Raw genomic sequence first — 15892 nt, forward strand, 5'->3', positions numbered from 1 at the left:
CCAATTTGTGATTTGCGATTTTTACATATTATTTCTCATAGTTTTCAAATATGTTGTTAACATCTGAATATTTAAAAATTTAATCTTTAAATAATTGCAATTGTCCGAGACTCTGTCGTCATACGCACGCGCAAAGTGAAAGTTGATGGGTCTGTTTAATTTATTTCCCCGAGTCTCCCGGACGGACAAGTCACATGACAGAGAGGGAAGCCCCGGCGCGTTCACGGCTCACCAGGCTGACAAACCCAACGCACCCTGCGCTTTGTCGCATGTTTGGTGACGTCCGACAATCGAGTCGCTCTGAAGTGTCCGGGGCCGAGGCCTACAGACTTTTTGTGGCTGTCTGACTTTATTAAAAATTTGCCGTCAATGTGCAGATCTCGGTGGCCGTTTTGAGCGCGTGCGGACCGATGAAGCGTTTGGTCCTGTGAAAGGAGCGCGAGACGGTCGGAAGCGTTAGCCAGCTAGCCGCAGCTATTGCTAACTCCCAGCGAGGAAGTGAGGAACGAAAAATGACATCTCGGAGGTAAGGAGCTGGAAAACAATGTCTGGGGATAACGCTAGCTTAGCTGATTAACCACAGCTGTTGTGGAGGCTAGTTTGTTGGTAAACAATCTTTTACCATCGAAGAAATTTCTGGACTTTACTTAACGGCAGTGTTACAGCTCGCCAACGGCAAGAGCAACAAGGGTCCATGAAGCAGCACCGGTAACCCAAATCAGATGATGTTGGCTTTAAACTACACCACTGTTGTGGATAACGCAAGGCTAGCTAACACAGCGTTCACAGATGTGCACTAGTAGTGACTGACTTGTTGTTGACTTTGGCCACTTTTCATCTAAATCCCTCCTGGAAATGCTTTCTCTGTCATGAAGTGCTGTCAAACCCCCCATAAGGACTTCACCTCAGCTGATATTCCCATTTAAATGTCTCTTTTATTCATAACTGAGCCCACGGAGTGTCCATTGAATACTGCATTGCACAGCACACATTGTTACTGTAGGGATAGGACTGGTTGGAAATAAATAATTTGGCAAGCACTCATGTATCTGTCCAGGTTTGCATGTTTACATGGCTTCACTAAATTGTAGATATATTCTTTGTTGTCCTTGAGCAAGGAAATGGATTGCCACCAGTCTGTACAGTGCCTCACATAGACACTCAGGAACATAGAAACAATAAACACGACTGCTTGTCAGCATTAAAGGAGACATCCATACACCATACATAGGGAAAACACTCACATTTATGCACCCAAGCACCTGTATCCAGCTGTTACAGAGGTTTTTTGTTTAATGACGCTGTGGCAGAGGGGACAAAGTTTCTGTCAGAGCATGGCCCTTTCCAGACCTGGCTCTGTGTTTGCTCCCAGTGTGAAGGATGGGTTGAGGGGGTGCCCTGGTGTATAACGCGTGTGTGCTCTGTGTGTGATGGCTCTTCTGTTGAGGTCTAAGAGGTTGGGAGTGGGGATGCCAGTGTGTCTAACCCCATCCAGGTTCTGAACAGTGAATATGTACAGCTACCATCAAACTGGAGATATTGGGTCCCACGTTTTAATAGGGTCAGACTGAAGCACTCTTTTGTGTATCAGTCAATCCTAAAGTTAAATGAGGAGCGCAGTCTGAGATTAAATGTACGCTGAAGTGTCTTGATATCTGCATAGTGTTATCCTCAGTGGCTGTAATTTTATGTTAATGTATGCTTTTTTTCATGTCCTAATTGTCTTTTCTGATATGTGCTGCCATTGATGCACCCAAAAATTCAGCCCTGGCTAACCATAAGTTGGAAAATCATCACTCGTCATCATCATGTTTTTTCTCCTGTCAGGTGGTTCCACCCCAACATCACAGGTGTGGAGGCTGAAAACCTCCTGTTGACTCGTGGTGTGGACGGAAGCTTCTTAGCCAGGCCCAGTAAGAGTAATCCAGGGGACTTCACTCTCTCAGTACGGTGAGTAACCACATTCACTGCAGTATGCACTACAATATAGTTGTATACAATACAGTACACTGTCTGTGTGCCCAGCCATGTCAGCCCTCCAAGTGATCTTTCTTTCTTGGAAGCCCTGGTGCTGCCAGCCTCAGTGTTAGGCATGCCAGTGAATATTTGAACTTTCACCTAACTTTGAAGAACACCAATTTTATGTGCCACTGTTAAAACGTATTGCTTGACTCTACAAACTCACAGTGGCATATGCTGGGTTTGTTGCATTCCTCTTTGCTCCTGTTTTAGTAGACACTTGTATTTGAAGGGCTGTGTCTGCAGATTGGTATCTGTTGGAATTTACTGATACCAGTGTCACTTACGATTACACTGATAATAGTCTATTCAAGAATTTGCCAAACTGTTGATACAAGTGCAACTGTCTCGTGGAAATAAAGGGAAACTTGTCCCAGCTTGTTCAAACCAGCACATTTTTGTATCTCATTATGCAAAAATAATCAGTTTCACACACAAAACTGCCAGAGTTGGTCACAAATTAGTTGAGAAGAAGTAATTTTTTTGTTGTTGTCACATGTCACATGGTGCATTTCTTTAAGATCCACATTTGACAACAAAAAATATATGTAATCAAAAGGTCAGTCGATATTTGTTCAAGTGCCATTGCACTACCTTTTATAATTTGTATGTAGGGCCAGGCGATTAGGATAAACTCAAATATCACAGTATTTCTGACCAACCATCTTGATTTTGATTAAGATCGTAGGAATGACCATTGATGCTTTCACAAAATATTTATACAATCACCTTTTTGATAACAATCGTTACTGATGTGGATATGATGACGAAGCAGGTCAAAGCAAATAACAGAACAGCTACATAAGTCTAATAAGTTGAGAAAAGTCCTTCCCTTAACTGTAATTCAGCATTTAAAACCAGGAAAAGACAACAGTTGTATTGTTGTGTTACGGTATCCAAAATCTCAGACAATATCTAGTCTTATATCACAATATTGAAATAACATCAATATATTGCCCAGCCCTATCTCCATGATTCTGTCATTCACCTTGTGTGTGTGGGAGAGATGGCAAACAAGTCTGTGAGAGGTGCATGTGACTCAGAGCTGAACTAGCTTTTGTCTCTCATTTAAATCATAATACATGCACTGTGCATCAGACATGCTGGAGGACACAATGCATGCATAATGAAGCACTGATAAATCATCTTGACTTCCAGACAGCCAAGTTGGCCATGGCTGAGTTATTTTCGGACATGTAGATTCACTCTGATTCCTCAGCACTGATAGATTTGGAGCTTGATGAGCCCTCTAAATTTAACCAACGGGACCCAAAAATATCACATGCTAATCTAATTCAGTCATAATGCTAAAATAGGCACAATACCTTCCACTTTGCAAAGGAAGGTACCTACTGTAGTTTGATTTTGATTTATTGTCTGCCACAGAGGATGATGTTTTTCTAAATATGTTTGTGCTTTTTTACAGGCGGAATGGAGCTGTCACCCACATTAAGATACAAAACACAGGGGACTACTATGACCTTTACGGTGGGGAGAAGTTTGCCACTCTGGCAGAACTGGTGCAGTATTACATGGAGCATCATGGGCAACTGAAAGAGAAAAATGGAGATGTTATTGAGCTGAAGTATCCACTCAACTGTGCGGACCCCACCTCAGAGAGGTGAGCTATGAAGTTGGGTGCTATATAATGTTCAATGTTTGCTCAGTGTTACGATGCTATTAATTACACTTTTGTTACTGTTATAGATTTAATTTCTTCATCAATTTTTATTACCAGTTATTATGATTGTAATTTTTTTTTTAAGAAATAGAACTACTCATTAAAAAAATGAGTTTTCAATAGTAGCAAATTATATGTAGGTCTGTGCCTCGATCAAGTGGGCCTCCTCTGTTATCAGAATTCTTAACTAGAAAAAAAAAATGGACATTGATGAAAAGATGTGTGCGTTCCCGCCAACTAACTATTCTCCGCCGTACTCCATTGTGGAGAATAACGGACTGGTCTCCCATCGTCTCTCCATTTTTTTTTGTTTGTCTGTCAGTTTGTTATGTGCAGAGTCTCAGACAAACTGATCAGATTTTGATGAAACTTGACGAAGTAACGCATCTCACCGCTGCACGCCATCAGTTTCATAATCACACCGATTGCAGCAAGGATGGCACAGCAATTACAGGTCAAAGCAAGGTGACATACTGTATTTTTTGCTGATTGACCTGGAAGAGGACTTATCCATGAGTGGATGTTGTGGCTGCTGTTAACTTGTTTAACTTGCATGTCAAAGTGAGGTGATTGTTAACGGTTTGCTTGAGTTTTGTGTTGAAGCTGATGGGACAGGGAGCAGACCAAACACTTTCCGCCATCACACCATACTGTCACCTCACTTGCATAAGATAGATTATCTGCAGCCGCTGCATTGTTAATGTTAGAGCTGAAACAATTAGTGGATTAATTGGTTTAGTCGATTGACAGAAAATTATTCAGTTATTTGTTAAGGTTTTATTTATCAAGTGACATACCAAACATTTGCTGGTTTTAGCTTCACAAATGCCAAGAATTACTTGCTTTTCTCAGTTTCATATAATTACAAAACGCGATTGAACATTTTGTGCATACCTGAGTTGTCTTTCTGCAGGTGCGTGGGATCAAAAATAGACCAAATGTTTAAAGGAAGTAGCCTGCATACTGCTGCAACATGTCATTTACCACACAAACCATCAGCTGTTTAACATTCGGCAGAATTTTGCCAGTAAACCACATGTTGTGTGTGTCTATGATCGCTTGATTGGCTGTGCCATGTTTTACGTGCTGTCTCAGTTTTATTTCATGATGGCCTCTGATTGAAATGTCGCCGTTCTTTTGTGAATAATATCAGGATGTTTTGCAAGTTACAGCACTGTGCAGGATTACCTCCTTTCTACATATTACAAAATAATTGAAAAAAAAAAGTTTTTCTTTGGCTGTTGGTCAGACTAAGGAAGCAATTTGAAGACATCACATTGGGTTTTAGGAACTTGTGATAGGCATTTGTCATTATTTTTAATATTTTATAGATGATAGGTGATTAATGGAAAAAAAATAATCAACAGATTAATCGACAGTGAAACTATTAGTTGGTTGCAGCCCTTGTTAATTTCCACTTGTTAAACTAAGCCCAATCTGAGAGCACCTCCCAGTCAGTTAAAGCTCTAGTTTGTAAATGAAACAGTAGAGACGCAGCTGCACAGTGACATATTTATCTCTATATTTATTCTCTATATTTATCTCTCAACTATAGCAAATACATTTGGAGTTAGCTCTTGGTTTCCAGTCCAGATTTAATAGACCTTTTTCACAGCAGCTGTTTTGACATGAAATAGCAGGTAAACACAGGTGTTACTCATGATATTAATGCAGGTTCTGTTCCATTTAAGTTTAGCGGAGACTTCCAATTGGGCCAGCATGAGCAACAGCAGGACCCATCTCAAACCTTAAACAAAGATACGAGCTTTGGGTGTAATTGAAGTTTCTTTGGCCCTCCATCAAAAAGAGCTAAGCAGTTGCCAAGCATTAGATATCCCTCCTCATGCAAAAAAGTGATACCACTTAAATAATACAGTCACACTTCAAATCACAAGGTGTGATTTGAAGCACATGCTGTGTAACTTGGAAGATGGGTTATGGAGTGGGGACTGAGGGGAGTGTGTCTAACCAGTGAATATCTTTGGGCAGATGGTTCCACGGGCACTTGTCAGGTCGGGAGGCCGAGAAGCTGCTGACAGAGAAAGGGAAGAATGGCAGCTTCCTGGTGAGAGAGAGCCAGAGCCATCCTGGGGATTTTGTTCTGTCTGTTCGCACCGGGGATGACAAGACGGACACCAGCGACAGCAAACCCAAAGTCACCCACGTCATGATCCGCTGCCAGGTGAGACACTCATTTGGCCCTCTGTTCTCACTGCCTGTGTCTGTCTGTCCTCCTGTGTCCTCATCACCTCACAGTGTGTGACATTGATTTGTACTGATTGGATGATGGGACCCACTAGCCTGTGATTAGACCTCTGTGTGGCCTTGGGTTCATTAATGAGCTTGCCAGTGACATGTTTTGTTGATCTCCTTAGCAAATAGGGATGTCACAGGACCAGATTTTTGGTAGTCAATGCCAGTACCTGTAAAATATCAATGATTCTCGCCTGGAAAACCAGGACTAAGTGATTTTTCCCATAAATGCAGTACCAGTCCATACTACCAATACTGTATTAACACTAGTACTGGTAGTTTTTTTTTTTTTTTTTAATTTGGCGTTACCGTAGCATCATTAGTATAGCTAGTATCAGTTCTTGTGACATCTCTACTGACAGACAGGTATTCACTCTTACTGTTTTAGTGTTTTTCTGGAAGTGATGTCAGTGATGTTTTTATCTTTTCAAGCTGCATGAGACTCGTGTGTCGTGCGTGTTGCTAATGTGCTGTTCTTATTTAGCATGACTTAAAGTACGACGTGGGTGGAGGGGAGAAGTTTGACTCGCTCACAGACTTGGTAGAGCACTACAAGAAGAATCCGATGGTGGAAACCCTGGGCACCGTGCTTCAGCTCAAACAGGTACCTTCAGTTACACATCAGTCTGCGTTTTTACAGTTTGGCCAGGCAAAGGCAGCCACTCCTGATTTGTAATTGTTTTAATGGCTCTTTCTCTGCTGTCCAGCCTCTGAACACTACACGCATCAACGCTGCAGAGATTGAAAGTCGAGTGAGGGAGCTGAGCAAACTAGCTGAGGCCACGGACAAGGTCAAACAAGGCTTCTGGGAAGAATTTGAGGTGAGCAGTAAAATTTTTAAGGCTTGATACAATAATTTTATTCTGTTTTCTGTTTTTTCTTGATCACTCATGGATGAAACAGTAAAGCCTTGCTGCATACCGTATGTCCTCACTTAGCAGTGAACCTGTAACATTAATTGCAAGGAGTGTGACAAGAAGGTATCTTGAAGGATCATTTCGCTTATTTTCAACACGGTTTCAGCTAGTTCAGCTCTGTGGTCTATGAATGTTGACGAGTTTGTTAGCCGCAGAAACAAAACATTATGACGTGGGTGTTTCAAACAAAAATCTGAAATTTTAAAAATGATGGCTTGTTGAAATCTTAAGTAACCTTCCATGATTTGCAAAATTATTTGTTGTAAATGTAAACTGTGGGTAAATTGTAAACATCACTGGTATGGTCCCTTTTTAAGTGACACAATTTTGAACATAATTAATTGTCATGATGGCAAAAACTAAGAGAATGAAGCCAAGGATGAAAGTAAGCACGTCTTGTTTAAGTCTCATGTTTGACTCTGTTGTCTTTTTCACCCAGACCTTGCAGCAACAGGAGTGCAAACTGCTCTACAGTCGCAAGGAGGGCCAGAGAGCGGAGAACAAAAACAAGAACAGATATAAGAACATCCTGCCTTGTGAGCAACCCCGACTGCACTTTCACTACAACAGCTTTTCATTGTGACAGTTCTGTCATCACCTAAGGGGATTTTTTTTTTTGAAAAGGCTAAGAACTGATGAGTATCTCTCTCTAACTGTGCTGTTTTTGTTTCTGTCTCCAGTCGACCACACGCGCGTGGTGCTAAATGATGGGGACACAAACGAGCTGGGCTCTGACTACATCAACGCCAACATCATCATGGTATTAGCTGCTGTTTTAATAGACTCACTTCCGTTTTCTGTGAATAGAAACTGGTTCCAAATATAAAAGTGAAAGTCAGTGAAAAATAAGTTTTAGTCTAACTCTACTGAATCTTGATCTACTCTCCTCATTGTAGCTTGTATTTGTGTCTAGCTCTTGTTATTATACTATACTTAATATCAAAAGTAAAGTTTGCCCATATGTCTGTTCCCCCCCCCAAATCAAAGGTTTTAAATTGTCTTTGAGAATTGAGAATTTTCATCTGTCTTTTTTGTTTGTTTGTTGACAAAAACGTCATGATATTTGTCATAGTTTTTGAGAGGTAAATTTTTTTTTAGCTTTTGTCTCATTTTTGTCTCGGAAAAAGTGTCTGACAAATACTTTTAGTCACAGCTGACTGTCAACTGACTGTCATGTCTCCCTCTCTCCCCCTCACTCCCTCTCTCTTTCTCTGTGTGTGTGTGTGTGTGTGTGTGTGTGTGTGTGTGTGTGTGTAGCCGGAGCTGGAGTCAAAGTGTAATAGTACGAAAGTCAAGAAGTGCTACATTGCCACTCAGGGCTGTCTGCAGACCACCATCAGTGACTTCTGGAGGATGGTGTTTCAGGAGAACTCACGAGTTATCGTCATGACCACCAAAGAGGTGGAAAGGGGGAAGGTAAGAAAACACGAGAAACTATAAAGTGCTGAAATATAATTCTGTCAAAGTAAAAGTCCACCCACAAAAAAACAATTAACCTTGCATTTGAGCAAGCGGCAGATTTTGGTATCAGAGTCAAAAAGGAAGGGCTTCTCTCTCGGCCCAACATTTTTCAGCAGTACTCAGCAGTCGTACAGGGAGGCAGATATCGATTTCCCTACCAACAGCGGCCTCAAAAGACCAGAATGCAATGTGCCAATGTCCACACTTTGGGAGTCATGTAACTGAGAAGTCCTCAAGGGTCCAGGGCTGTCCCACTGTGAGACCAGCGAGTGTCCGAGGGCTCTCTTTGGGACTGTTTGTGTCTTTTGTGAACACGTTCCCCAAATCCACAATCCTGCAGGCTTTGCTTGAGGGAATTCCCCACAATCGCATTTTGATGTTAAACCAGCATGACCAGGGATGGGAAATCCTGCTGTGGGGTTAAATGGATTAAGAATATTGTTGGATTTCAGCCCAAAAAAAATGTTTTTGAGAAAATAGGCGGTATAAAATTCCCTCTTCAATTTTGATGTCAGTAAACTTCCTGTCAAGTTATCTAATATTCTTTTGTCATTTACCTCCCAGAAGAAAGAACTGCTCTTTCCATCTTTCTTGAAAAATTCTACATTTTCTTCCACCTTTTGCTTTTTTGACAGCATGTTTGCTAAACTAAGATAAAGCAGCACTGGTCAGTGAAGCAACTGGCCTGGTGGCTTTTTCCTAAACTTCTGGCTGATGGATAGTTTGCAGTGCTCGGTCTAATTAATTTATCAATTTATCATAGGAACCTCTTATTTGTTCTTATTACACATAGTCGATAATAATTGAGTACAGATAATTCAGTTAATATTTTGATTTACAAGTGTGTTTATTTATTTATTTTTTTCCCTCTCTTCCTCCAAAACATCTTGGGGTTTGGATGAGATGTGTTCACGGGCCGTATCTCTGACATCTTTTGTTTATAAAATGGCTTCGTCAATTTGAGACAATCATGATATGAAACCTAACACTGTATGGTAATAGGGGTATGGTATCAGCCCTCAATAACAATATGGTAATGGGTAAATAATTGCTTTTTTTTTTTTTGGTAACACAATTAAATGAATAAAAATGAGCATTTAATCAGACACAGAATATCTTGATAAATATAAATATAGCTCCAATTTCAGTGCTTATAAAAGAATATGTGACTGTGTTGTATTTTAAACTGTATCTAGGAGCTGATAGAACGAAATGAGGGAAATGAGGAAATCAGAAACTGGAGCAAAAATAGAACAGAAAGTAAATTTCAACGACACTTGAGTAGAAAAATGTTTCCCGGAATGCACTGAACATCTCAAATTGATATCACTGTGAGAGCATCCATGAGTGGATTCAGATCCTCAAATAAAACTGGAGGTTCACAAAAGCATCAAGTGCAAGTCGAGTGTGCAAAGTGAATATTATTGTGTCTCAACAGAGCAAGTGTGTGAAATACTGGCCGGACATGTCGGCTCTGAAGGAGTACGGCGCCATGCGTGTTCGCAACGTCAGAGAGACGGCAGCACACGACTACATTTTAAGAGAACTCAAACTCTCCAAGGTTGGACAGGTGAGCAGTGTGTGTGAGCAGTGTGTGTGAGCAGTGTGTGTGAGCAGTGTGTGTGAGCAGTGTGTGTGAGCGTGTGTGTGTGTGTGTGTGTGTGTGTGTGTGTGTGAGTGAGTGGAACTGAAAAGCCAACTGTTAATGAGCCAGTTAACTAAAGCCTTAACATTATCATGCTTTTGAAAATCATTTAACAGCAATCAGTTTCACAGATGGATCTTCATTTGATAAAATCTTATCAAATGATTGTGTCTCACCTAATGCACATCTATTTTGAGGGTCTTGGTGAAATTAAACATTGGGCACCTTTGACATTTGCATGATGAATAATAATACCAGCAGTGCTGTGCAGATCACTGAATATTCACAGTAATATCAAAAGTAGAAGTAACAATGGTTATAATAATTATATGAAGAAAAGGAAAAAAGAGAACACAGCAACAATATGAATTAATAACAACAAATAATATTTAAGTAAGGAAATGTGAATTAACATCATTGTGTCATTTCTTTTGGCCAATACTTGTACCACGTCATAGATTAGGAATGCAGTTACACCTTTTTGCCACCAGAGGGAGCTCCTAATGGAGATAAAGTGTAACATTTAGATCGAACCCTCACTGTGCCTGTCTAGATTGTGTTGTTTTTTATGTTTTTTTTTTTTTTTTTTGCCAGCAGCAGTTAGCCGAAGCATGTTGGTGGGGCTGTGCTCTTGATTTAAGTGGAGACTATCAGTCCATGTAGCTCTTTAAAAAAATCTTTGTAGGTAATGTTGAGCACGATATATCAGTGCTACAAGTGTAACACATTGTACTGTGTTAAATTACAATTTGTGAAGCGTTAAGAATCAGACGACCAATGTATTGAGGTGTCAGTGAATGTATTGTGTTGGAAGCTCAGTGGCAGTTTCCACTGTGTTGTAATTTATTTTTAATCTGCACATTCCAGGGGAACACAGAGCGCACAGTTTGGCAGTACCACTTCAGGGCCTGGCCGGACCACGGCGTCCCCACCGACCCAGGCGGCGTGCTGGACTTCTTAGAGGAGGTTAATCTGAAACAGGAGAGCATACTGGAGGCTGGGCCCATCGCGGTACACTGCAGGTACACACACACACAGAAATCTAATTGAGCACTTCTGCATGCAGGTCACACACACTCCCCACAGACACTGTCAGCGATGTGCAGAGAACAAGTTAACACCAGGGCGATCTTATGCTTTTTTTCAGTGCTGGGATTGGGCGAACAGGGACGTTTATAGTGATCGACATCCTGATAGATGTCATCAGAGAAAAAGGTAAGCCTGCATGGTTCATACACACACACACACACACACAAATAATCTGCGATCCTACATAGCCAGTTTTATTCATAGAAATCGGGCTGCTGAGACTTAATTTAACCCTGTGCAACCTGTTCTTCTTTCAAAAGCATGGGGAAAAATGAGCAACTTAGCAAGAAATTTGCAAGGAATTAGTAAAAGGTAATGTAGTAGCTAAAAAAGCTCTAAAAAAAGGAGGAGGAGGAAAAAAGAGAGAGGGAGATAATTATGGTATAGGAAACATATTTTAGTTTAGTTAGTCTTTATTGTTTGGGGGGCTTGCTCTTTGTGTGTGTGTTTTTTTTTTTTTTTTTTTTTTTTTTTTAGTTCATTCAGGTCATTTCATTGTCTCTTTATTTTTTACTTTTCTTTCCTTCTTTCTTTTTTCAAATTTTTAAGCTATTTTCTTGTAACTTTTGACTAATTTCTTGCTAATAATCAGGTTTCCAGCTAAGTTGCTCATTGCCTTTTTTCCCATGTTTGTGAGAGAAATCAAGCCAATTTGCTCAGGTTTCAAAGGGTTAAATGCTTATGAAAGGCATCTGCAGTGTTCAGATGCCTCTCACAAGCATTTAAACACAAGAAATCCAGGTTTTGAAAGTGTTCAGGCCATGACAGTGTAAATAATATTGTGTTCCCTCACAGGGGTGGACTGCGACATTGACGTGCCAAAGACCATCCAGATGGTTCGTTCTCAGCGCTCTGGGATGGTGCAGACCGAGGCTCAGTACAGATTCATCTACATGGCTGTACAGCACTACATAGAAACATTGCAGAGACGCATAGAGGAGGAACAGGTGTGTAGCTCGCCTCTTTTCGCCTCTTTTGCTTGTTCTCGCTCTCGCCTCTCTGACCTTCCTTTTATTTTTCTCCTCTGCAGAAAAGTAAGATCAAAGGGCGCGAGTACACGAACATTAAGTACTCTTTGTCTGACTTGACTGGAGGAGAACAGAGCCCTTTGCCGCCTTGCACTCCTATCCCGACTCCCACCTGCACAGAGTGAGTAACACTGCTGCAGTTTATTTTAAAACGCATCCCAAGAAAAACAAATCCCTGTTTTCTCATGAACACCTTGTGCGTGTGTGTGTGTGTGTGTGTGTGTTAGGATGAGGGAGGACACCTCTAGAGTGTATGAGAACGTGGGTCTGATGCAACAGCAGAAGAGCTACAGATGAGACTCAACTTCGACCCAGCGCTCTACCAGTTCCAGGTAAAGACACCAACATGGCACCCATGCATAAAACCTTAATATCATCTCTCCATATTACAACAGTTCTTTGTCTTTTCTCTGTCTTTTTTTTAGGAACCTGATACCTGTATTTTCTTTTGTTTTGTTTTGTTTTATTTCGTTTTTCTGCCAGCCACACCTTGACGCCTGAGAACTTGACCATGACGACGACATGGAACAATAGGAAACATGAAAACAAAAAACCAAAAAACAAAAAAAAAACAAAATGTGAGAGAGATCGCCAGACACTAGAGTCATCTTCTTCTCGCTCATCCTTCACGAACGTTGGCCCTCTAGTTGTATTCTAAACCACTGTGATCGTCAGAAGAGCCTTTTGAGAAGCCTAACACGCTAAATCCCCTTACTAAGCCACAGTTTGGGTTTAGCCTTCCTAAAACTCACCCCAACAAGGGCTGCAACTTGCAAGCGCTCTCAGAGGGAAATTTTTTTAGCTAACTTTTGCTCATCTCTTGTTTTTGTATGTATTTTGTCTGTGTTTTTTTTTTTTTTTTTTTTTTTTTAATTAACCAAAGGAGAATTACGTAGATTGTTTGTAGATAGAAGTAAGGAGATTCTTGGGAGCTCCGCAGTTAAGGAAAGAGGCCTGTGCCAAAACAAGTGAATTTATCCACATCTCTCCGCCAGTTTCCCTTTGGCCCATTACGTCTTCTAAGCAGCGCAAGACCAGACCTTATTTGCAGACAAAAATGGGGCTACTTTCCCGTTGACGATGCAAAATCTAGTTTTCCTCTGTGTTATGTAGTATAATGTTACTGAATGAAGAATTTTTGGCATTGTAGTGTTATTTCCATATTTACTGTTGATTCCTAATCCACTGACCCGTAAACATGAATTCCCTTTTCTTTTTTTTTTTGCATAAGAACTGCCTTGAAGAGAAACTATGATTCATGCTATTAGGAGAATGAATTTACTTTTCGTTCAAGTTCATGTGGGGATATTTTGTGTGGCTTTTTTTGGGATACTCAGTATCTTTTTAGTTACCATTCCTGAGCTCAAGCCGAATGTCCTTAATGCTGCATTTTTCAGCAGCATAACAGTTACAGTCACGCCTTGATACGCCCGATGGATATATAAGTAACCTAATCTAGGGGATAGAGAGAATTTTCCAGGGGGGCACGTGTTTACTTTACCCCCCATAATCCTGCACTTCTACGTCAGAGTCACTGTGATGACACGCCGAGGCTTCAGGGGCGTCATCGCTGTGTTTTCTCAGTCGACCTAGCAGGCGTTGCCACAGACTCATGGCTGCCAAAAAAAAAAACTTTAATAAAGTTTTCTTTCTTTTTTTTTTAAGTGCATAATATTGCCTTTTTTCTTTCATTCTTGTTCTTTTTAATGTCAGATGCCTAATTGTGTACCATTGCCTTTTGCGAGCACCACATGTACTTAATTTTCAGAGTCACTGTTTTCAGAAGCAATCACAGATCTCGGAGCTTTGGCAGTACTGATAGTCGTTTTTGTGGTTGTCATAGATTTCAGGCTCCATGATAGTCTGCTGGATCAGTAGTTGTCAGGCAAATTTGCAATTGCACATATGACCTCCCCACCCACTTCTCCTCCTCCAGCGTGTGTGCACACAAGTTTCTTCCCTGGGTTGCAACCCCAGTGGATAGATGTATTTTCTTTTTTTTTTTGTCAAACTAAACCTTTTAACTACTTTCTTTTCATCCTGAAGTAAGCTACTTCAATAACTACAGTATTTGGGGAAGGATGACTCCCAAGGAGATGTTTTGTATATGCATTATAATGCTAGCGAGAATCCATTCACCCACTTCATTTCAAATGTGTGGCCTAAGTTTTTTTTTTTTTTTTTTTTTTAATTGTTGTTTTTCAAACTTTCCCCGTCTCTGCACATTTTCTCACTGTTGTTCCTCATCAGTAAACTGCAGTCCTATGATATGATTGAACCAGCTGTAATTTGCTAACTCAGAATCTGTCTATCTTGAGGGGCAGCTCTTACCAACCACTGACCCAGGACTGAACAGCTTTTGGTGTTCAAACAAATTGACCTTGAATCAGTGTTTCTGGGCCGTCTTCTCCTGCTATCGGTATACTTGGCTCGTTCGAGGACTCTTTTCCTACGTGGCCGTATCACAGCAAGTGTTCTTTGAAGTGTTTCTTTTCCTCCTGGGTGAAGACCATTTGACTGAGTTATGAGATCTTCTGCAGTGTGCTGTACTGTATGCAGTTTTCCCATTTATTGTAGAATGTCTGGTTTTGTTTGTACTTGTCCAATGTTAAGTAGAGCGCTTGTGGTGTTTTGTGTCCCGTGGGGTGTGTGTGAGTTTGTGTGTGTCTGTGTGTGTGTGTGTGTGTGTGTGTGTGTGAGAGAGAGAAAAGATGTGCACACGTGCTTGCTGTGAGAATATGGCTGTTCCAGCCGTGGATACCTGGTCTTTCTGGTTTTTGTTTTTCTTCCCAGATCAAGAAACTGCTTTCCATTTACCATGTAAGCAATTTAGATGCATAGATGTGCCTTCTATGCATATGCCTATGTGTATGTGATAGCATGAATGAAACAAAAACAAAAACAAAACAGTGCTCTTTAGTTTCACCACCATTCAAGAACCTGTAACACTTAAATGTGAATTCTGTCATCCTGAACATCCTGAACAAAAAAGGAAAAAACCGTGATCTTAATGCAAACAAACTATATTTTTTAACATGTATATTGTACATGAATACCTGGTAGAGGAGAATGTACTTACTAAACATATCTACTTGCCAATAAGATATACTGTATGTATATTCCTACAGCTTTCTCTCTGTGACACAGAGGGGGACCTCTCGAAAAGCTTATGAGGTTTATTGTATGACTTTCAATGCAGTTAACCATGTTAACTTCCTCAATAACAATAAACGGCTAGCTCATGCCTCATATTACTGTTGGTTCTTGTGTGTGTGATTTGCACATTTGTAGATCGGTTATGCTTGTCATGCACATAAACATATCCTTTGGTTTACTTGGCCATTTGCCAAACGCACATGGACAAAAAGGTAAAACGGGGACAGTCAAGCTGATAGTGAGAAAAGCTCCTGGATATAGTTTTACATGAATTTGATTCTTGATATATTGCTATATTGCTTTCCTTTCTTTTTTGTCCGCCAATTTTATTTGCAAGATTTCCCATTACCAAAATGCATAAATCAATGTTTCTATAAAAACGAGAATTCAAATGAGTGAAATCTCCCCCACCCACACCTCTTCCAGGCGAACACAGTCAGGGCTGCCATTCACATTACAGACACGGAAATACAAAAATTTATATATATATCCAAAAATAAAAACAAACAAATCAATCAATCAATAAATACTGTAAGTGCAAACATATATGTAAAGTAATTAAGATGTAAAACAAAAAAAAAAACAAAAAAACAAAAACAAAGCAAGACAAATGTGAATATGTACTGAAAACAACAAACCTAAA

The 15892-nt window shown here is 40.4% G+C and overlaps 1 protein-coding gene across 1 annotated transcript; it reads left to right on the forward strand.

Moving 5' to 3' along the window:
- Window positions 1–284: 284 nt before the first annotated feature.
- On the forward strand, window positions 285–15346 carry ptpn11a (protein tyrosine phosphatase non-receptor type 11a). The gene is made up of 16 exons (XM_030065169.1): window positions 285–526; window positions 1828–1950; window positions 3446–3640; window positions 5690–5882; window positions 6438–6557; window positions 6661–6774; window positions 7310–7406; window positions 7551–7630; window positions 8128–8286; window positions 9770–9901; window positions 10844–10998; window positions 11124–11191; window positions 11861–12012; window positions 12096–12214; window positions 12321–12425; window positions 12519–15346. The coding sequence occupies exons 1-15, from the start codon at window positions 513–515 to the stop codon at window positions 12388–12390; spliced, it is 1791 nt and encodes a 596-aa protein (XP_029921029.1). The 5' UTR covers window positions 285–512; the 3' UTR covers window positions 12391–12425; window positions 12519–15346.
- The last annotated feature ends 546 nt before the right edge of the window (window positions 15347–15892 follow it).

This window comes from Myripristis murdjan, chromosome 12 (genome assembly GCF_902150065.1).
Source record: "Myripristis murdjan chromosome 12, fMyrMur1.1, whole genome shotgun sequence".
In the NCBI taxonomy this organism is placed as follows: domain Eukaryota; kingdom Metazoa; phylum Chordata; class Actinopteri; order Holocentriformes; family Holocentridae; genus Myripristis; species Myripristis murdjan.